Source organism: Dromiciops gliroides, chromosome 4 (assembly GCF_019393635.1).
Source record: "Dromiciops gliroides isolate mDroGli1 chromosome 4, mDroGli1.pri, whole genome shotgun sequence".
NCBI lineage: Eukaryota > Metazoa > Chordata > Mammalia > Microbiotheria > Microbiotheriidae > Dromiciops > Dromiciops gliroides.
In genome coordinates, this window is record NC_057864.1 from 464,731,116 (window position 1) to 464,747,082 (window position 15,967).

Here is a 15,967-nt window from a genome sequence, read left to right on the forward strand (position 1 = left end):
ATAAAAAGGCATTCATGCCTTCTGGGAGCTTATCCAGGGACACTAAGTGAACCATGTATATACAAATTAAATAAAAGGTCATTGTTAGTGGGTAGGGAGTGGGGGATCAGGAAAAGCTTCATGTAGGAGGTGACATTTGAACAGAGCTTTAAAAAAAAATTAGGGATTCTAGGAGGTAGAGTCGAAAAGGAAGTGTTCCAAGCCTGGAGGAGAGCTTGTCCAAAGACAAGATGGCGGGTGAATTGTTGTATGTGAGGAATGCGAGGACAGTTGGGCTAAACAAAGAGTCCTGTATCGTGAGGCTGTAAACACAGGTGGAATCTAGATGGTGATGGGCTTTAAATGCTAAGCAAGAGTCTGTATTTGATCCTTGGGGTAATTGGGAGCCACTTGAGTTTATTGAGCCAGATAGTAACAAGTTAGTAACATGTAGCCACATAGTCAGGAACAGTCAAGTCAGTGACAGTAACACCACAGTCAGTAACAGTCAAGTCCTTGACAAGTAACAACACAGTCAGTGACAGTAACAACACAGTAACAAGTCAGACTTGCCCTTTTAGGGATAGCACTTTGACAGCTGTGTGGAGGATGAATTGGAGAAGGCATAGATGGAGGCAAGGAGACCAGAATCAGGATACTACTGTTGTAGTCCAGGTGAGAAGTAAGTAAGGTCTTGAACTTGGCTGCTGGGTCAGAGACCTAGAGGTTGCAAGGGAGCTCAGAAGCCCCCTCATTTTAGAGATGAAGAGACTGAGGCCCAGGGAAGTTAGGTAACTTATCCAAGGTCACAGAGGCAGTAAGCATCCAAGATAGGATTGAAACCCAGTCCCTCTGACTCTGGAGCCAGAGTTCTTTCCATCATACCAAGTGGAGAAATGTTATTTTCCATCCTTTGCTCTAGCATTCCCAGCACTTAGGACAGGGCCTGGCACACAGCTAGTGCTTGATAAGTGCTTGATGGCCAGTTAATTCCAAATCAACAAGACTTGTCAACTGAGTGCATACAAAATATGTGGAAGAATAAGGATGATTCTTAGGTTGCGCATCAGGATGACTAGGAAGATGGCGGCACCCTTGACAAAAATAGAACCTCAGAGGAAGGATGGGTTTGGGGAGAAAGATAATAAAGGCACAGACTCTGTCTTGTCTAAATTTTGTATGTCTCCCAGGGCCCATCGCAGAGTTGTGTACTCAGTAGGCATTTAATAAATGTTTGTTGGTTGTTAGTTTAATGAAATGATCCCCCAAAGGAAGTAGGTTAGTTGGATGGATGCATTTCATGAGTGGATTTTGCCATGTTGGTTCCCTGGAAGAGAATCATGGGCCTCCTGCAAGTGCCGTATGGAAGAGAAGAGACATCCTCTCCCCTCCCCCTCCCCTTCCCCTGATGAGTTGCTGAAAGAGACCAGACAGAGATGAATGGAGACCATTCTATCTTTCTGGCTTTTTAATCTCCCTTTGTGGACAGGGTAAATGGCCTTCAGGTTGTTTGGCCTATTCCTATCAATTCTGGAAAGACTTTCTGAAAGGAGGAGGAGACTGGAGGGTGGAGGGAAGGGGGGATGGTAGCAGGGTGCATGAGTTATTCCAGGTAATGGGGGCATCATGGGAGAGGCAGTAGATTTGCAAGTGGGGAGAGCGGGATGAGCTGTGTGTAGAAAGAAGGTTGGTTTCCCCAGAACAGGTGGAGGGGTTGGAATTGCTGAGAAGGGGATGCTTCTCACCCCTCCAAGGGAAGGTCTTGAAATCTAAGAATAGGGGCCTATATTTGCTCTGGAGAATGGACAGGGAACCACTGAAGTTATACCCTCAGCTTACCCCCTGTATCTGCTTGTGCCCAGGGCACCAGGCAGCTGGGCCTTCTCCCTTGTAGTTCTCTGCATCACCACCCCCAGCACACCATGAAGCTAAGACTTTGGGTCTTGGTTCACCGGTTTTTAAAGCCCAGTAATCTCTAGAGGTGAGCAGTAATGGTATTAATAACCCCTCTGAAACCAGACCCTTGACTTGTACAGATGTCTCTCCAACAGTCAGGAGAGTCAGCTGGCTTAATCAGAAACTTCTTCCCGCCAGGACCCCAAGGCTTGGAGCTGAAGGTGCAGCATCAGCTTTTCCTGGCCTTGGGATGGGAGAGCAGCTCCCTCTGTCTGGCCTGTGTCACCTATTATCCTTCCTGCCTCTTCATTCCTCTCCATCCTGGTCTCTCCAGAGGCACGGTGGTGCAGTGGAAGGCTCTTGCTTCTGCCACTTGCTTGTCCCTCTGGGCCTCAGTTTCTTCATCTATAAAATGAGCAGGTTAAACTAATTGGCTACTTAAAGAATTATTTTAAAAACTATTTTCCCAGGGGCAGCTAGGTGTCGCAGTGGATAAAACACTGGCCCTGGATTCAGGAGGACCTGAGTTCAAATCTGACATCAGACACTTGACACTTACTAGCTGTGTGACCTTGGGCAAGTCACTTAACCCTCATTGTCCCGCCAAAACAAAACAAACACCATTTTCCCTATGAACGTTTATTTGTTCACTTTCCCACTTCCCCACAGGGACAGGATGGGTGGGGGGAGAACAAAGGAAAACCCTTTGCATAGACAAGCAAAACAAACTCCCATTTGGCATGTCCAATAAAATCTGCCTCCCCTGTGTCTTGAGTCCATTACCCCCAAATCAGGAGGCGGGTGGCATATTTCATCATGACTCCTGAGGCCCATTAGTTATTGCATCAATCAGAGTTCCTTAGTTTTCCAAGGTCTTTTGTTTGTCCTTAACAGTGCTATAAATTTATTAATTTATACAGTCATGTAAATTGTCCTCCCAGCTCAACCCCCTTCACTCTGCCTCAGTTCCTACTGACTTTCTCCGAAATCATCCCTTTCTTTCATCCTTTCTTATAGCACCATAGTAGTCTTCCATTATACTCATACACAGTAACTGATCCAGTTATTCCCCAGTTGGTGGATATCCCCTTAGTGTCTATTTCTTTGTCAGATTGATGGTTTCCAAGGTCCCTTCTGGCTCTGTATCTGTGATTCTACATCTCTGGGATAGGATGGACCTCTACCCAGAGTCCTGCTGGAGGGCCATGCTTGGCCTTTTGCTCTCTCTGCCCCAGCTTGCCCAGGCATCCCATCACTGCCACAGCTCTCATACCCCAGTGCAAGCATTGCCAGGAAAGACTCTCTGGTAGACATCAAATGGGAAGGGCTAAAAATACAGATGGTGGGGAATGGAGGGGAGTGAAGTGAAGACTGCTGCTGACTCTCCAGACGGTTATTCCACCCTGTGTCGGTGAGGAACAAATTCTCCTCCAAGGGGATCTGCTCAGCAACATGCCGGGTGTTTATATCTGTGGCTAGAGTTAGCTGTTTTCTGTTTAGCAAATGGCCAGGGCTGTTTGTTGTGGGGTGGGGATTTTGGCCAAGGGTCAGGCTGAAGGCTGTAGCTGTGAGATCCCTGGGCCCCTCCCCAGGGAGTCCATCCAGATGTCCAGGAGACCAAATCGTGGCTCCCATCTTCAAGCACATTCTTCCCCATGTGGTGCCCTGAGAGACCCAAAATCTGCAGTCGGTGTTGGTTGGACCTTCTCAGGGAGGGAGAAAAGGGTACGGCTGGTTTTTTTGAGGGAAATGGTTTTTTGAATTGGTGTTTGGGAAACACTGGCAGACTTGGCTGCCAGCTGCTGCCTCCACCTGCCTCCACCGTCTGATGGCCAGATCTGGAAAGCGTCTCTGAGCGGCGGGGACAGGGGAGTGCTTAGGTTGTCTGTAGCCAGCATGAGTCTGAAGCTCAGGTGGGTTCTCACAATCAGGGTGTCCCCCAGCATCCTTCCTTCCCTCCACCAGGGCTGTTCTTTGTCTAGATGCAGAAGCATTTCTCTGGAAAGAGTATTTCTGACCTGTCCCTCCTGCTGCCCATCCCTTCCTTTCACGGGAATCTCAGTGCCATGGGCTCTTCCATATAAGGAGATGGGGCTGTGGGTATAGACAGGAAGTTTGTCATTCCTGACCATGTTGGGCTAGTAGCCTGCTCTGGGCAGCGAGGAAGAAAGAGGTGGGAAGAGTGAGGGAGCATGATAGAATCAGGAGCAGCCATACTGTCTGGGCAAAGCAGCAGTACCTCCTGCCAGCCCACAGTGTGCCCTCCAAAGAGTGTGAAGGGCTGGCATTGTCTGGACAAAGCTAGGCCAAGTCTAACAGGCATTGACATGATTCCAAAGGAAGGGAGAGAGGCCAGTTTTTCAAACAAGGTGAGCTCCTATGAGCTTGAGTTAAATGTAAAGTCCCACTCGTGGGTTCAAAAAATCAACTATCAAATATAAGATCAGGGGTCTTATGAGCGTTCATGTAGGAGCAACAAGATCTAAGGCTTTTAGTAACTTGTGAGCTCTATGTGAGTCAAAAGTGGAATGCGAGAACCAGAAAAGCTAGTGTGACCCTCACTGCATTTATAGCGACATGATGTCAGGAACAAGGAAGGTGACAGCCTCCCTGCCCTCTACCCAGTCAGACCATGGGACTCTATCCTATGTGACCCATTTTAGGAAGGACACTGATAGCCTGGGCCATAGCCAGAGGACTGGAGAGCATACCTGATCTGCATCCTTTGAAGGAACTGAGAATGGTTATAAGAGAGAGAGAGAGAGAGAGAGAAAGAGAGAGAGAGAGAGAAGGAAAGAGGGAGGGAGGGGGGAAGGAGAGCAAGAAGGAGGGAAGGAGAAAGAAAAGGAGGGAGGGAGAGAGACAAGGAAGGAGGGAGAGAGAGAAAGAAGGAAGGAGAGGAGGGAGAAAGAAGGAGGGAGGGAGAGAGAAGGAGGGAAGGAGAAAGAAAAGGAGGGAGGGAGAGAGAAGGAATGAGGGAGGGAGAGAGAAGGAGGGGAAGAGAGGGAGGGAGGGAGAGAGAATGAGGGAAGGAGAGAGAGAAGGAGGGAAGGAGAGAGAGAAGGAGGGAAGGAGAGGGAGAAGGAGGAAGGGAGGAAGAGAAGGAGGGGGAAGAGAGAAAAAGAGGGAGGGAGAGAGAGAGGAGGGAGAGAGAAAGAGAGTGAGCTTACCTGTCTTCAGACATTGCCTCAGAGGGCAGAAATTCCAAGTGTAGGTGGAGGCTGCAGATAGGCCATTTTGGCTGGATATGAGGAAGAACTTTGTAATGATGGGAGCTCACCCAACAAGGGCTGGGCTTCTTCAAAGATGGTTGGAGGGGCAGCTAGGTGGCACAGTGGATAAAGCACTGGCCTTGGATTCAGGAGGACCTGAGTTCCAATCCAGCCTCAGACACTTGACACTTACTAGCCTTGTGACCCTGGGCAAGTCACTTACCCCCATTGCCCCACAAAAAAAAAAAAAAAGATGGTTGGATTCCCCATTGCTTGAGGGCTGTAACCTCAAGAAGCAGCATGGCTACTTCTCAGGGTTCTCGTGCAGTACTTGCTTAGCACAGTGCCTGGCATATAGTAGACACTTAATACGTGTTGATGATTGTTTGATAATAGGTGCCTAATGTTGGTTGAATTGAAAAATTGAATGGTAGCATCGTGGCTTCTGAGGTCTCTTCCTACTCGGATGTGATGATTCTGGGGGGTCCTGAGCAGCTCTGGCTAAGCCAGGACATGGAAGGGGCCTCCACGAACCACTCCCTGGGTATGAGGAGGAAAACGGGGTGTGGGTGGAGGTGGGGAGAATCCCTGTTTGTGTGAGCTAAGGGATAACAGGAAGGGCCTCCTTTGACCCCAGTTACTGATTGGGGCATCCCACTACACATGAAGCCTGGCCATTGTGGGGTGCCCTGGCCTACTTGCCTCAGATGTCTTACCAGGGCTTCTTCTGTTCTTCTCTCCTTCCTCTGTCCCCCCAATTCCCCACCCAGCACTGCTTTACAAGCCCATTGACCGTGTCACGCGGAGCACCCTCGTCCTCCATGTGAGTATCAGGCCAGGTGTGGGAAGGGGTTGAGAGAGGTAGGTGGCCGGGTCCAAGGGTGGGAAGACATCAGAGCTACAGAGATTGTGGTGCCCAGAACAGCTCATCTGGGGAGCCGGGCAGAGGGTCCCCTGGCCCCAACTGCGCCTGCTTGGCCCATGGTAACCATGCCAACCAGCCTTGGGCCTAAATATAGCTGGACCACTAAGCTTGATGTTTGGCCAAATGCTCCCATCGCTCAGGAGGAGGGTGGCAATTTACTTCTCACCCTGTGTCCTCCTCTCTCTCCCTGTCTTTCCATTTCCTCTTAGAAACACAGGCCTGGGGAAGGGTGCATGGTCTTCTCAGAGCTGTTCTTGCAAAAGTAACTCTCATAGACTCTTGTCCTGTACAGAGATGCCATCCAGGGGAAGTCTTGGGTGCAGAGAGGGGTTTTCCTTGCCCCCGATGGGAACTTTTTCAGGTCTTAGTCTCTGGGATATTGAGGTGGCAGGTGTTGCCTTCAAAGGTCCCTGGTTCTCACTTCCACGTCCTTCATCTAGGACCTCCTCAAGCACACCCCAGTGGACCATCCAGACTACCCATTACTCCAGGATGCCCTGCGCATCTCCCAGAACTTCCTGTCCAGCATCAATGAGGATATTGACCCCCGCCGGACCGCAGTCACTACTCCCAAGGGAGAGGTGAGCACAAGCCCCGGAGGGCCACCCTATTTCCAGAGCCATTTTAGCCAAATGACAAGGACATTACACATTCTCTCTTTGCCACCACCTTTACCTTGGCATCAATTGGCTTCATCTGTTGCCCCAATGAGACGTCCTTCCTTGCGTGTATTCTTAACCGGTGCTAGATGCTTGTATCCCAGGGAACCCTGATCGAATGGAAGGTCTGGGGTCCACTTTTAGGACTCAGGACTCTGATCATCAGAGCTCTGGAGCTAGAAGGGACCTCACTGAGTCTAGTTTCTTCATTCTGTGGATGAGGAAAGTGAAGCTCAGTGAGGTTCTGACAGGCCCAAGGTCATGCCATCAGTAAACTCCCCTCTCCTTCTAAAGAGCAGCCACAGCTCACTAGCTGCTGTCATCTTAACACTGGGACCGTGGTGTTGTGTGGACAGCACCATTTCTGACTGAGTGCTAGCACCAAGGTCATTGCAGGCCAAAACGCAACAGCCCGGGCAGGGCAGTGCTTCCAGCAGCCTCAGCACTTGATAGTCGCTGGTGCCTTAGGTGATTCCTAGCTGCCCCTGGTACATCTCTGAAGTGATAACGTCCTCCAGAGCAGGGCTTCTTGACCTAGGGGCTATGCACTTTTTGTAGGTACTTTGCCAATGCTATTTCAATAGAATCGATTTTCTTTAGAATCCTCCACATTTTGTGCATTTAAAAACATGATCCCGAGAAGGGGTCCAGGAGGCAAAAAAAAAAAAAAGTGTCACCGGCAGCTGTCTGCCAGAGGGGTCCATGATCATCCGTAAAAGATTAACAAGCCCTGGTCGTAGGTATAGGACAGGACCTTAGAGGTTGCCTGTCCATAGCGTGTAGGAGCCGGGTAGTGGCTCTTCATCACATGCTTCCTTCCCTTTGGGGCTGGGGGAAGAGAGACCCGGGAGGGTCCCAAGTTCTCAGGCAGTCGTGAAGACCCGCAGCCCAAGCAGAAATGCTGCTCACTATCTAATAAAAGCAAACAGACAGCAGGAAACATCAGAGGCCGGTTGAGGTCCCCATCGTTTATCTGATTTATGAAGCTCAAGCCCATGCATGGGCTGAGCTGAGAGGTGGGGGGAGGCAGGAGGCAGGAGGCAGGGACCTTACAGTGATTGATGAGCCCCAGAACTGTATGTGATTCCCAGCCCAGGTGTGCAGACTCCAAGGACCTTCCCATTAATCTCAAGGTGGGGGGGTACCCGGCATTCTTTAAAACCCAGTCTGTTTCCATTCGTTTTCATTGTTTGTTTCACACATCGATTTGGTGCTTGAAGGTATCCGCTATATTTTAGATTGCTGATCTGTGCCATTGAAGTGTTCAGTATATAACTGGGGGCTGGGGCGGCTCATCGATTTGGAGCCATAGGGTACCTCCAAGATCTAGTCCTGCCCCCTCCTTTGTCAGATGAGGTCTGGAAGCCCAAGGATGTTAAGGAACTTGTCCAGGCTCACCCAGGAAGAAAGTAGCAGAGCCAGAATTCAAATCCATGCCCTCTACTTCTGAAGCTGGTGCGCTTTTCACTCAGAGTGTGCGTGTGGGGCGGGGGGAGCAGGGGCTGAGGTGTATTTTTAGGAGGAGGTGAGAGGAGAGGTGTTTAGAAGTTAAACAGTGATAGGAGGTGGAAATTCAAGAAAAGCACTTGATAGTCACTGGTGCCTTAAGGTGATTCCTAGATGGCCCCAGAATTGGGGTAGGCATGGGGTCCATCCATGGAGAGGGGGATCCTGGGAGTCTAGTCTCAGCAATAGGTGGGATCTCCCCGTCCTGTAGTGAAGCCAGAACCAGATGAGCTTCTTGGGCCAGGGGAGATTCGCAGAGGATGTGTTTGGCTCCACGTTCTGTGGGTAACTTAGCCAGGGGGAGACCACCCCTTACCCATGCCTAGGGTTATCACCCTTGGGTGCCTGGGTCCCTCTGTAGAGAGAGCTGCCATAGGTTATAACACTAGCCCTCCCACCCCCACCCCATGCACTCAGCCCACCCCCAGCCTCACCCACAGCATGGCTCTGATCAAGGCTGGGTTGGTGCTATCTTCCATCAGACCCGGCAGCTGGTGAAGGATGGGTTCCTCGTGGAGATGGCTGAGAGTTCAAGGAAGCTTCGACATGTTTTCCTCTTCACAGACGTCCTGCTGTGTGCCAAGCTGAAGAAGACATCCGTGGGGTGAGGCAGGCAGGGCCCAGGCTGTGACGGGGGTGGAAGGTGGGGAAGCAATGGGAGGAGACTGGACCAATGAAGCACTCTATATACACATACACAGGCGCATACACATGCATGCACACTCAGGCATGGCTCCTCTCATTTAATTCCACTAGTGACTGTGGAGTGCTCACTTTATGCCTAGTGCTGGCATTATAAAAAGTCTCAACATGGTTGTAGCCCCAGAGGCCCCCAAAATCCAGCTGGAGAAACAAGAATGCCCAATTGGGACCATCCGAGAGAGTCTCTACTTGGTCTAGATACCTGTCCATGAGTCAAAGAAAGAGAGCAGTATATTCTGGAGTAGAATGAGAGGCTCCTATATCTAGAGCAGGAAAGGACCTCAAAAGCCATTGAGTCCAGATTCCTTGTTTTACAGAAAAGGAAACCGAGGCCCAGGAAGACGAAGTGACTTAGATCCTAGGCCTAGACCTGGAAGGACCCTTAAAAGCTGTTTGATCCAATCCCCTCGTTTCTTTTTGCTTTTTAAAATTATTTTTTATTGTTTTCATTTGTTTAACTTAAAAAGTCAAGGTTAAATGTTTGTCTGTACTGTCCGCCCTGATATGTGCCTAAGAAAGAAGCCTGCGGCCAAGGTCACTGCTGGGCCCTGGGCCATACTGCACACGTCTCCCCGGGGCAGGGAGAGTCTGGCTTTCCCACCCCTCTTTCCACTGCACCCCAGTCATTCAGAGGTGGTTGATGGAGGAGGCAGGATCACTTGAATGACTCCCATTTACAGGAGGCTTTTAAGGCTTACAAAACACTTTCCTCCCCACAGCCCTGTGAGATCAGGGTGGGTTTCTCTGTCCCCACTTTATGAACGAGGAAGCCAAGAGGCTCTGGAAGTCAAATGACTTGTCCAGAATCATCCAGTTAGTAAGGAGACACACAGATTCAAACCCAGGCCTCTTGATTCTTGAAGCCCGGCCATCAATCCATGATGTCATGCTGATTCTAAACCATCCCCTAAGGCAGAGTGAGCCGAGGGGTCAGCAGGCAGGGAGAACAGCCTGATGGGGGGTCAGGACCCTCCAGAGGTGTCCTCAGGCCAGAAGAGGCCTGCCTTTCATGGCCATAGGCTGGCACTGCTCAGTGCTGGGGGTGGCAGCCCCTGTGGTCTTTGGCTAAATCCCTCCTTGCTCTCAGTGAACCCCATGACAGAGGTTCAGTTTCTCATGATGGTGTTGTTAGGGGAACCATGGTATAATGCATTGGGCACTGGGCTTGGAGTCAGTGAGACCTGGATTCAAATCCTTCCACAGACCCTTACTATCTGGCCAAGTCCTTTTACCTCTCTGGGCCTCAGTTTCCCCATCTGTAAAACAAAGGAGTTGAACTCTGTGGTCCCTGAGGTCTCTTCCTGCTCTGATCCTATGATCATCCCTCAGTAAAGTGAATAAAGTGAAACACGTTTTTAGAGCAGACATATTGAGTACCGTCTCCCATTTCAGGAGCCGCTCACCCTTCTGCCCCTCCCTGACCACATCCCAAACCCTTTCTTCCCCCTTTGTTGCCTAGCTTCTCCTCTGCTCCATCTTTTTTTTTGTTTGTTTTTAGTGAGGCAATTGGGGTTAAGTGACTTGCCCAGGGTCACACAGCTAGTAAGTGTTAAGTGTCTGAGGCTGGATTTGAACTCAGGTCCTCCTGACTCCAGGGCTGGTGCTCTATCCACTGTGCCACCTAGCCACCCCGCTCTGCTCCATCTTTTAACTTCCAGGACTGTGCTTCTTCCGCATTCTCTAACCACAGCTCCTCTCCCCGACCAGGGAAACATTCCCCAAAGTCCCTGGATGGTTCCCGTTGTTCCAGGTTCCTCAGCTGATGTCAGCATTGCCGTCCACAAGGAGGGAAGGGGTGGTTCATTCCCAGAACCCATTGCTTTAGAATGATGCCCTTGTAGATCCAGAGGGTCCCAGGGTCAGTGCCTAAGGCAGGGTTTGAACTTAGATCTTCCTGACTTCAGGCAGCCCTTTAGGGTCATCCATATTTTTGGGCCAGGCATCTCTTAGAACATCCTCCAGACTGAAGCTAGAACCTCTCTGGGAGGGCCCAGAGGGAGCCCCTCCCATGCTGGGTGCACTTTGCTTGATGCGCTTGATGTTCTCTTGCAACGCTGCACACTTACCATGTGGCATTTTCAAATGGTTTTGTGGGTATTCTTCATGTCGCTCCAGTTAAGCTGTAAATTCCATGAGTCCAGTGACTGCATGTAAATGCCCTTCCACATCCCAGGGCTCAGGGGAGTAAAAACCTTTTTTCAACCCTTTCTTTGTACCAGAGAAGGTCTGATTTTTTTTTTCTTTTTTCTTTTATGATAGTACCTCATTGTAAAATCAGGGTTAAGTATTTGTCTTTGTTGCTTGCTGGCCTGGACTTCAAGTGTCATCTTTGGCTTCCGCAGATCTCAAAATTCCCATATAATTTTTCATGCCAATCTGTGATATATCAAAACTGTAGTGGGGAAAGTCATGATGCGGAAGAGATAAGCGAATGTCTACTTCTTTTGTACCTCTTTTCCCATACACACATACATACAAGCATACACATATGTGCACATGTACACATATAATACACATGCCCACACACTGCCCAGAACAGTGCTAAGCACAGAGTAGGTAATTTTGGTATTGTAATCTGAGGCCCCAAATTCCTGGGACCAAATAATCTAATACTGAGGACCTGAACTGATTGTTATTTTCTCTCTGGCTTCTTATTCCCCATCCGTGGAGTTTCCGCCAAAGGAAATCTCCAACACATATGTTAGGTTATAGCTTATGTTTTTGTTGTTCATTGTTTGGTTCTGTCCAATTCTTCATGACCCCATTTGGGGTTTTCTTGGCAAAGTTACTGGAGTGGTTTGTCATTTCATTCTTTCTCCAGTTCATTTTACAGATGAGGAAACTAAGGCAAACAGGGTTAAGTGACTTGTCCAGGGTCACACAGCTAGTGAGTGTCTGAGACCACGTTTAAACTCAGGAAGATTGAGTCTTCCTGACTCCAGGTCTGTAACTCTACCTGATGCTCCACCTAGCTGCCCACAGCTTATGTTTAGGTCTCCCCAAATAGGAGTAATAGGATCCTTGCTCCTGTAAAGGCCCTAAAGGGAGCAGTAATGCATATGAGGTAGGACAGTCTTCATTTCACTCTTCAGAAAATACAGAAAACAATGTGCTCTCTGGTAGATACAGAAACACATGAAATATTCAGAGACCATAAACTCCCCTCAAAAGGGAATTAACCTTAAAGGGGAGGGGCATAGACACACTTGTGTGAGCATCTTTCTCTGAGTAGGACACAGCACCAGGAAGTCCCCGTCTGTCTCTCTAGAAAATCTGGTCCCCAAGCTTTTATGCTTGTGGTTACCCACAAAGCAACTCTCAAGACTGGCACTGCCCAGGAAATCTCCTTTCTAGTTGGAAGGCTAAATTCCGACATAATGCTACCTAGGAACTCCATCTTCCCTCTTTTACACAGGAAGGTGGGGTTCAGAAATATTTCCCATGGTCTCTTTTGGGCCATATGGGTCAGCATAAAAGAAAAGATAACATAGCTTTTGTCTCCGACCTGTACTCGGAAAGCAGTAAGTGCCACGTGTTTACCCTCTCTCAAGGCAGCCATTGCCAGGTTCTAGGAGAAGGAGAAACTGCACTCTCCCCTCACCTCCCTAGTGAAGACAGAATGCAGCTCTCCTCTGCTGGACCCTGGTCTGTCTTCTGAACAGGGAAAAGGACAGAGGAGGAAAGGGCTGAGAGCTGCTTATCACCTCCTTTATAGGCCAGCGCCTCTGATGGGAGTCCCTCCTCAGGAAGTGCAGGCTGCTGCAGTCTCTGAAACCCAGTTGTGATGTTTAAAATCTAAATGTGTGGTCACCTTAAATTAGAAGCCTTAGCACCTGTCTTTGGGCATTAAGCATTTATTAAAGCATACCAGGTATTCACGTGGAGTTCAGAAAGTTAAGAAAAGGCCTATCTAGCCTAGAGTTCCAGCCTGGTCGGGTTCTTCCTCAAGTCCTCCGCCACGAGCCTGCTTCAATCATGAATTCTCTTTAAACTGAGTGTGGAAGCTTTTTATAGGTCCAGAGCAGAGGCGGTCCTTACACACTGCTTCAAGCTGATTGGCTAGCATCATCCAAATCTACTGTTCACTGGACTGGAAGGTGGTCTCAGTTGAGTTCAAAGTCCTTAGCTTCTGAGAACAATACCTTCTTAAGGGCTGGCCACGTGTGGTTACAATCTAATTAACTTGAAGGAGGCTAATCAGCAAAGCCAATCACTCTCACTTAATCCAGTCAATTTAGATTAATCTTTGAGTATCTGCTAAATCCCATCATTTTATCACACAATGAAGGTGTCTGCATTCTCTCTAGGGTGCCAGCCAGATCGAATTTATACTGGGGTGGGGGGTGCTTCCAAACAGATCTCAAGTCCTATAATCATAGCTTCAGGGGGCAGCTAGATGGCGCAGTGGTTAAAGCACCAGCCCTGTATTCATGAGTACCTGAGTTCAAATCCAGCCTCAGACACTTGACACTTACTAGCTGTGTGACCCTGGGCAAGTCACTTAACCCCCATTGCCTGAACAAAAAAACAAACAAACAAACAAAATCATAGCTTCAGATCCAGAGTTGGGAGCAACATCAGAGGCCATTGAGATAGCCCAACCCCCCCTTTTTTTTTTGGTGAGTCAATTGGGGTTAAGTGACTTGCCCAGGATCACACAGCTAGTAAGTGTCAAGGGTCTGAGGCCAGATTTGACCTCAGATCCTCCTAAATCTGGGGCCGATGCCATATCTACTTTGCCACCTAACTGCCCCTCAACCCTCATATTTTATAGTTGAGGAAATTGAGGCCAGGGAGGTTGTCCCTTGCCCAAGGTCATACTAAATGACAGTGGCAGCATTTGAACCTGAGCCCTCTTGACTGCAGAGCCATGGATTGGGGATCCCATCCAGTAAATCAGGGATCACACCCCAGCCCCCTTAGAAAAGCAATGACGCACCTTTCTGCAGTGTTTTACAGTTTCACAGCAACCCTTTGAGGGGTAGGTCATATTTCATTCATTGTCCCTGTTTTATAACTGAGGAAACAAAGGCTGAGAGGGTTTTGCTTCTCTGGTTCATGCAGGATTTCAACAACAGGTCTCCTTATTCCACATTCGAGGCTCTTGGGACTGTGTCACCCTCCAATCACCATGGCACAGAGGCTGCCTCATACTGCCATTTTGATTGGCTGGAGAAGCAGCTGAGGGGGGCTGCCCCAACAGCTCATGCCCTCCTGTGTCTCCCCCACTATCTCTTTGTAGGAAACACCAGCAGTATGACTGCAAGTGGTATATCCCACTGGCAGACCTGGTTTTCCCATCCCCGGAGGAGTCAGAACCCAGCCCCCAAGTGCACCCCTTCCCAGACCATGAACTGGAGGACATGAAGATGAAGATCTCAGCTCTCAAGAGTGAAATCCAGAAGGAGGTAAGAAGAACTAGTAACACCCCCCCCCACACACACACACACACACACTGCACCCCAGGGACCATTGCTGGCTGGGAAGCCTGAAAAGGTTTAATAACATCACCTAAGGTTGTGGGATCATATATTTGAAGCTGAAAAGGACCCTGGAGGCGGTTGAGCATGACCCCTCCCCCCTTATTTTATAGATAAGAAACTGAGTCAGGTTTAAATCACTTGTCCTGGGTCATACAACTAGTGTCTGAAGCAGGATTTGAACTCACCTCTTCATGACTCCTTGTCTTACGCTGACTGAGCCTGGATTTGAACCCACAACCTTGGACTCCCAAGTCCACCAAATAAAATTGGTTATAGTGCAGGGTGAGTGTTGGGAGTGCTGGCCAGATGGGGTCATTCATGGAAGGTTTCACAGAGATGTTAAGTTTTGAGGACCTGGTAATACAGAAAAGGGTAGAGAGGTTGAGAGGTGCCACGTGTTCTGGCTGTTATGTGGAAGGCAGTAGCGATGGGTAGGATGGGACCCAGGTGGAAATGGTTGGGGACAGGGGACTAGGATGGCCAGCCCTTGCTTCTGCCCCTTTCTCTCCACTCATGCAGCCACACCAACATGGTACACGCCCTCATCACCCCTCTCCTGGATTCTTGCAGAGTCTCCCGATTGGTCCCCCTTCCTCAAACCTCTCCCTTGTCCCATCCATCTTCCACACAGCTGCCAAAGTGCAGGTCTGGCCCTGTCATGCCCCTAATCAATCCCAGTGCCTTCTTATTGTCTCCAGGTTTAAATGAACATGACTCTGTCGGGTGTGTAGGACCCTTCATGAGCTGTCTTCAGTCTGCCTCTCCAGATCCACCCTCGATTCCCCTTCACAACCACCAGCCTTCTGGTGTTCCTCACCTCTGACATTTCATCTCCCGTCCCCTTGAAGGCATTCCTTCTGCACCTCTGCTGCTTCAAATCCTGGATTCCTTCAAAGCTCAGTTCAAGCTCTGTCTTCATCCCCACCCTCATACTTTCAGCTGGGGGCCTCCCACCCCAAATCAGCCCATATTTCTCCTGTACCTAGTTATTCACGCATGCTGTCTTCCCAACAGAATATAAGATCCTTGAGGGCAGGGCCTATTTTACATCCTTAGCACATCATAAATGCTTGTCAGTTGATTAATTGAATGATCACAGTTTAGTAGTTAATTATCTAAATCATATAAAATATGGCTGGAAATAGTAGGTTGGCACCAGGTTGTGGAAGACCTTCAATACCAGGCAGAAGCATTTCAACCACTTGGGATAGAGTAGGAGACCCCAGGGGATTTTTGAGTGAAGAAGTGACAGTCGGCCTCATTGGACTCTGGCAAACAATGTGAGAGATGGATTGGGAGCATAGAGGCGGAGAAAGAATAGGCGGTACGTGTAGAGGCTATTACAGCAGACGACATGGAAGACAGAGAGAGACTGTCCTAGGCAGGTTGTACAGATAGAATTTACAGGACTTGGTAAATAATTGGATAAAGGAGGCAAGGAGGAAAACAGAAGAATCAAAGAGAGCACTGAGATTATAAACATGAGAGACTGGGTGAATAGTGGTACACCGGAGGAAAATGAGAAAGTCAGAAGAAGAAATCGATTTCAAAGAAATATAATGAGTTGAGTTTGGAGTATAGTGTGTTTGAGGTACAACCAGGACA

The 15,967-nt window shown here is 49.0% G+C and overlaps 1 protein-coding gene across 5 annotated transcripts in view; it reads left to right on the plus strand.

Moving 5' to 3' along the window:
- Window positions 1-15,967, plus strand: part of ABR (ABR activator of RhoGEF and GTPase) — a 298,848-nt gene that overhangs the window by 204,469 nt on the left and 78,412 nt on the right. For all 5 annotated transcript variants that reach the window (XM_044000089.1, XM_044000092.1, XM_044000090.1 and 2 more), the window contains 4 exons: window positions 5,858-5,910; window positions 6,453-6,593; window positions 8,660-8,781; window positions 14,122-14,287. In XM_044000089.1, coding sequence (XP_043856024.1) covers window positions 5,858-5,910; window positions 6,453-6,593; window positions 8,660-8,781; window positions 14,122-14,287 — 482 coding nt within the window. The remainder of the gene's footprint in view (window positions 1-5,857; window positions 5,911-6,452; window positions 6,594-8,659; window positions 8,782-14,121; window positions 14,288-15,967) is intronic.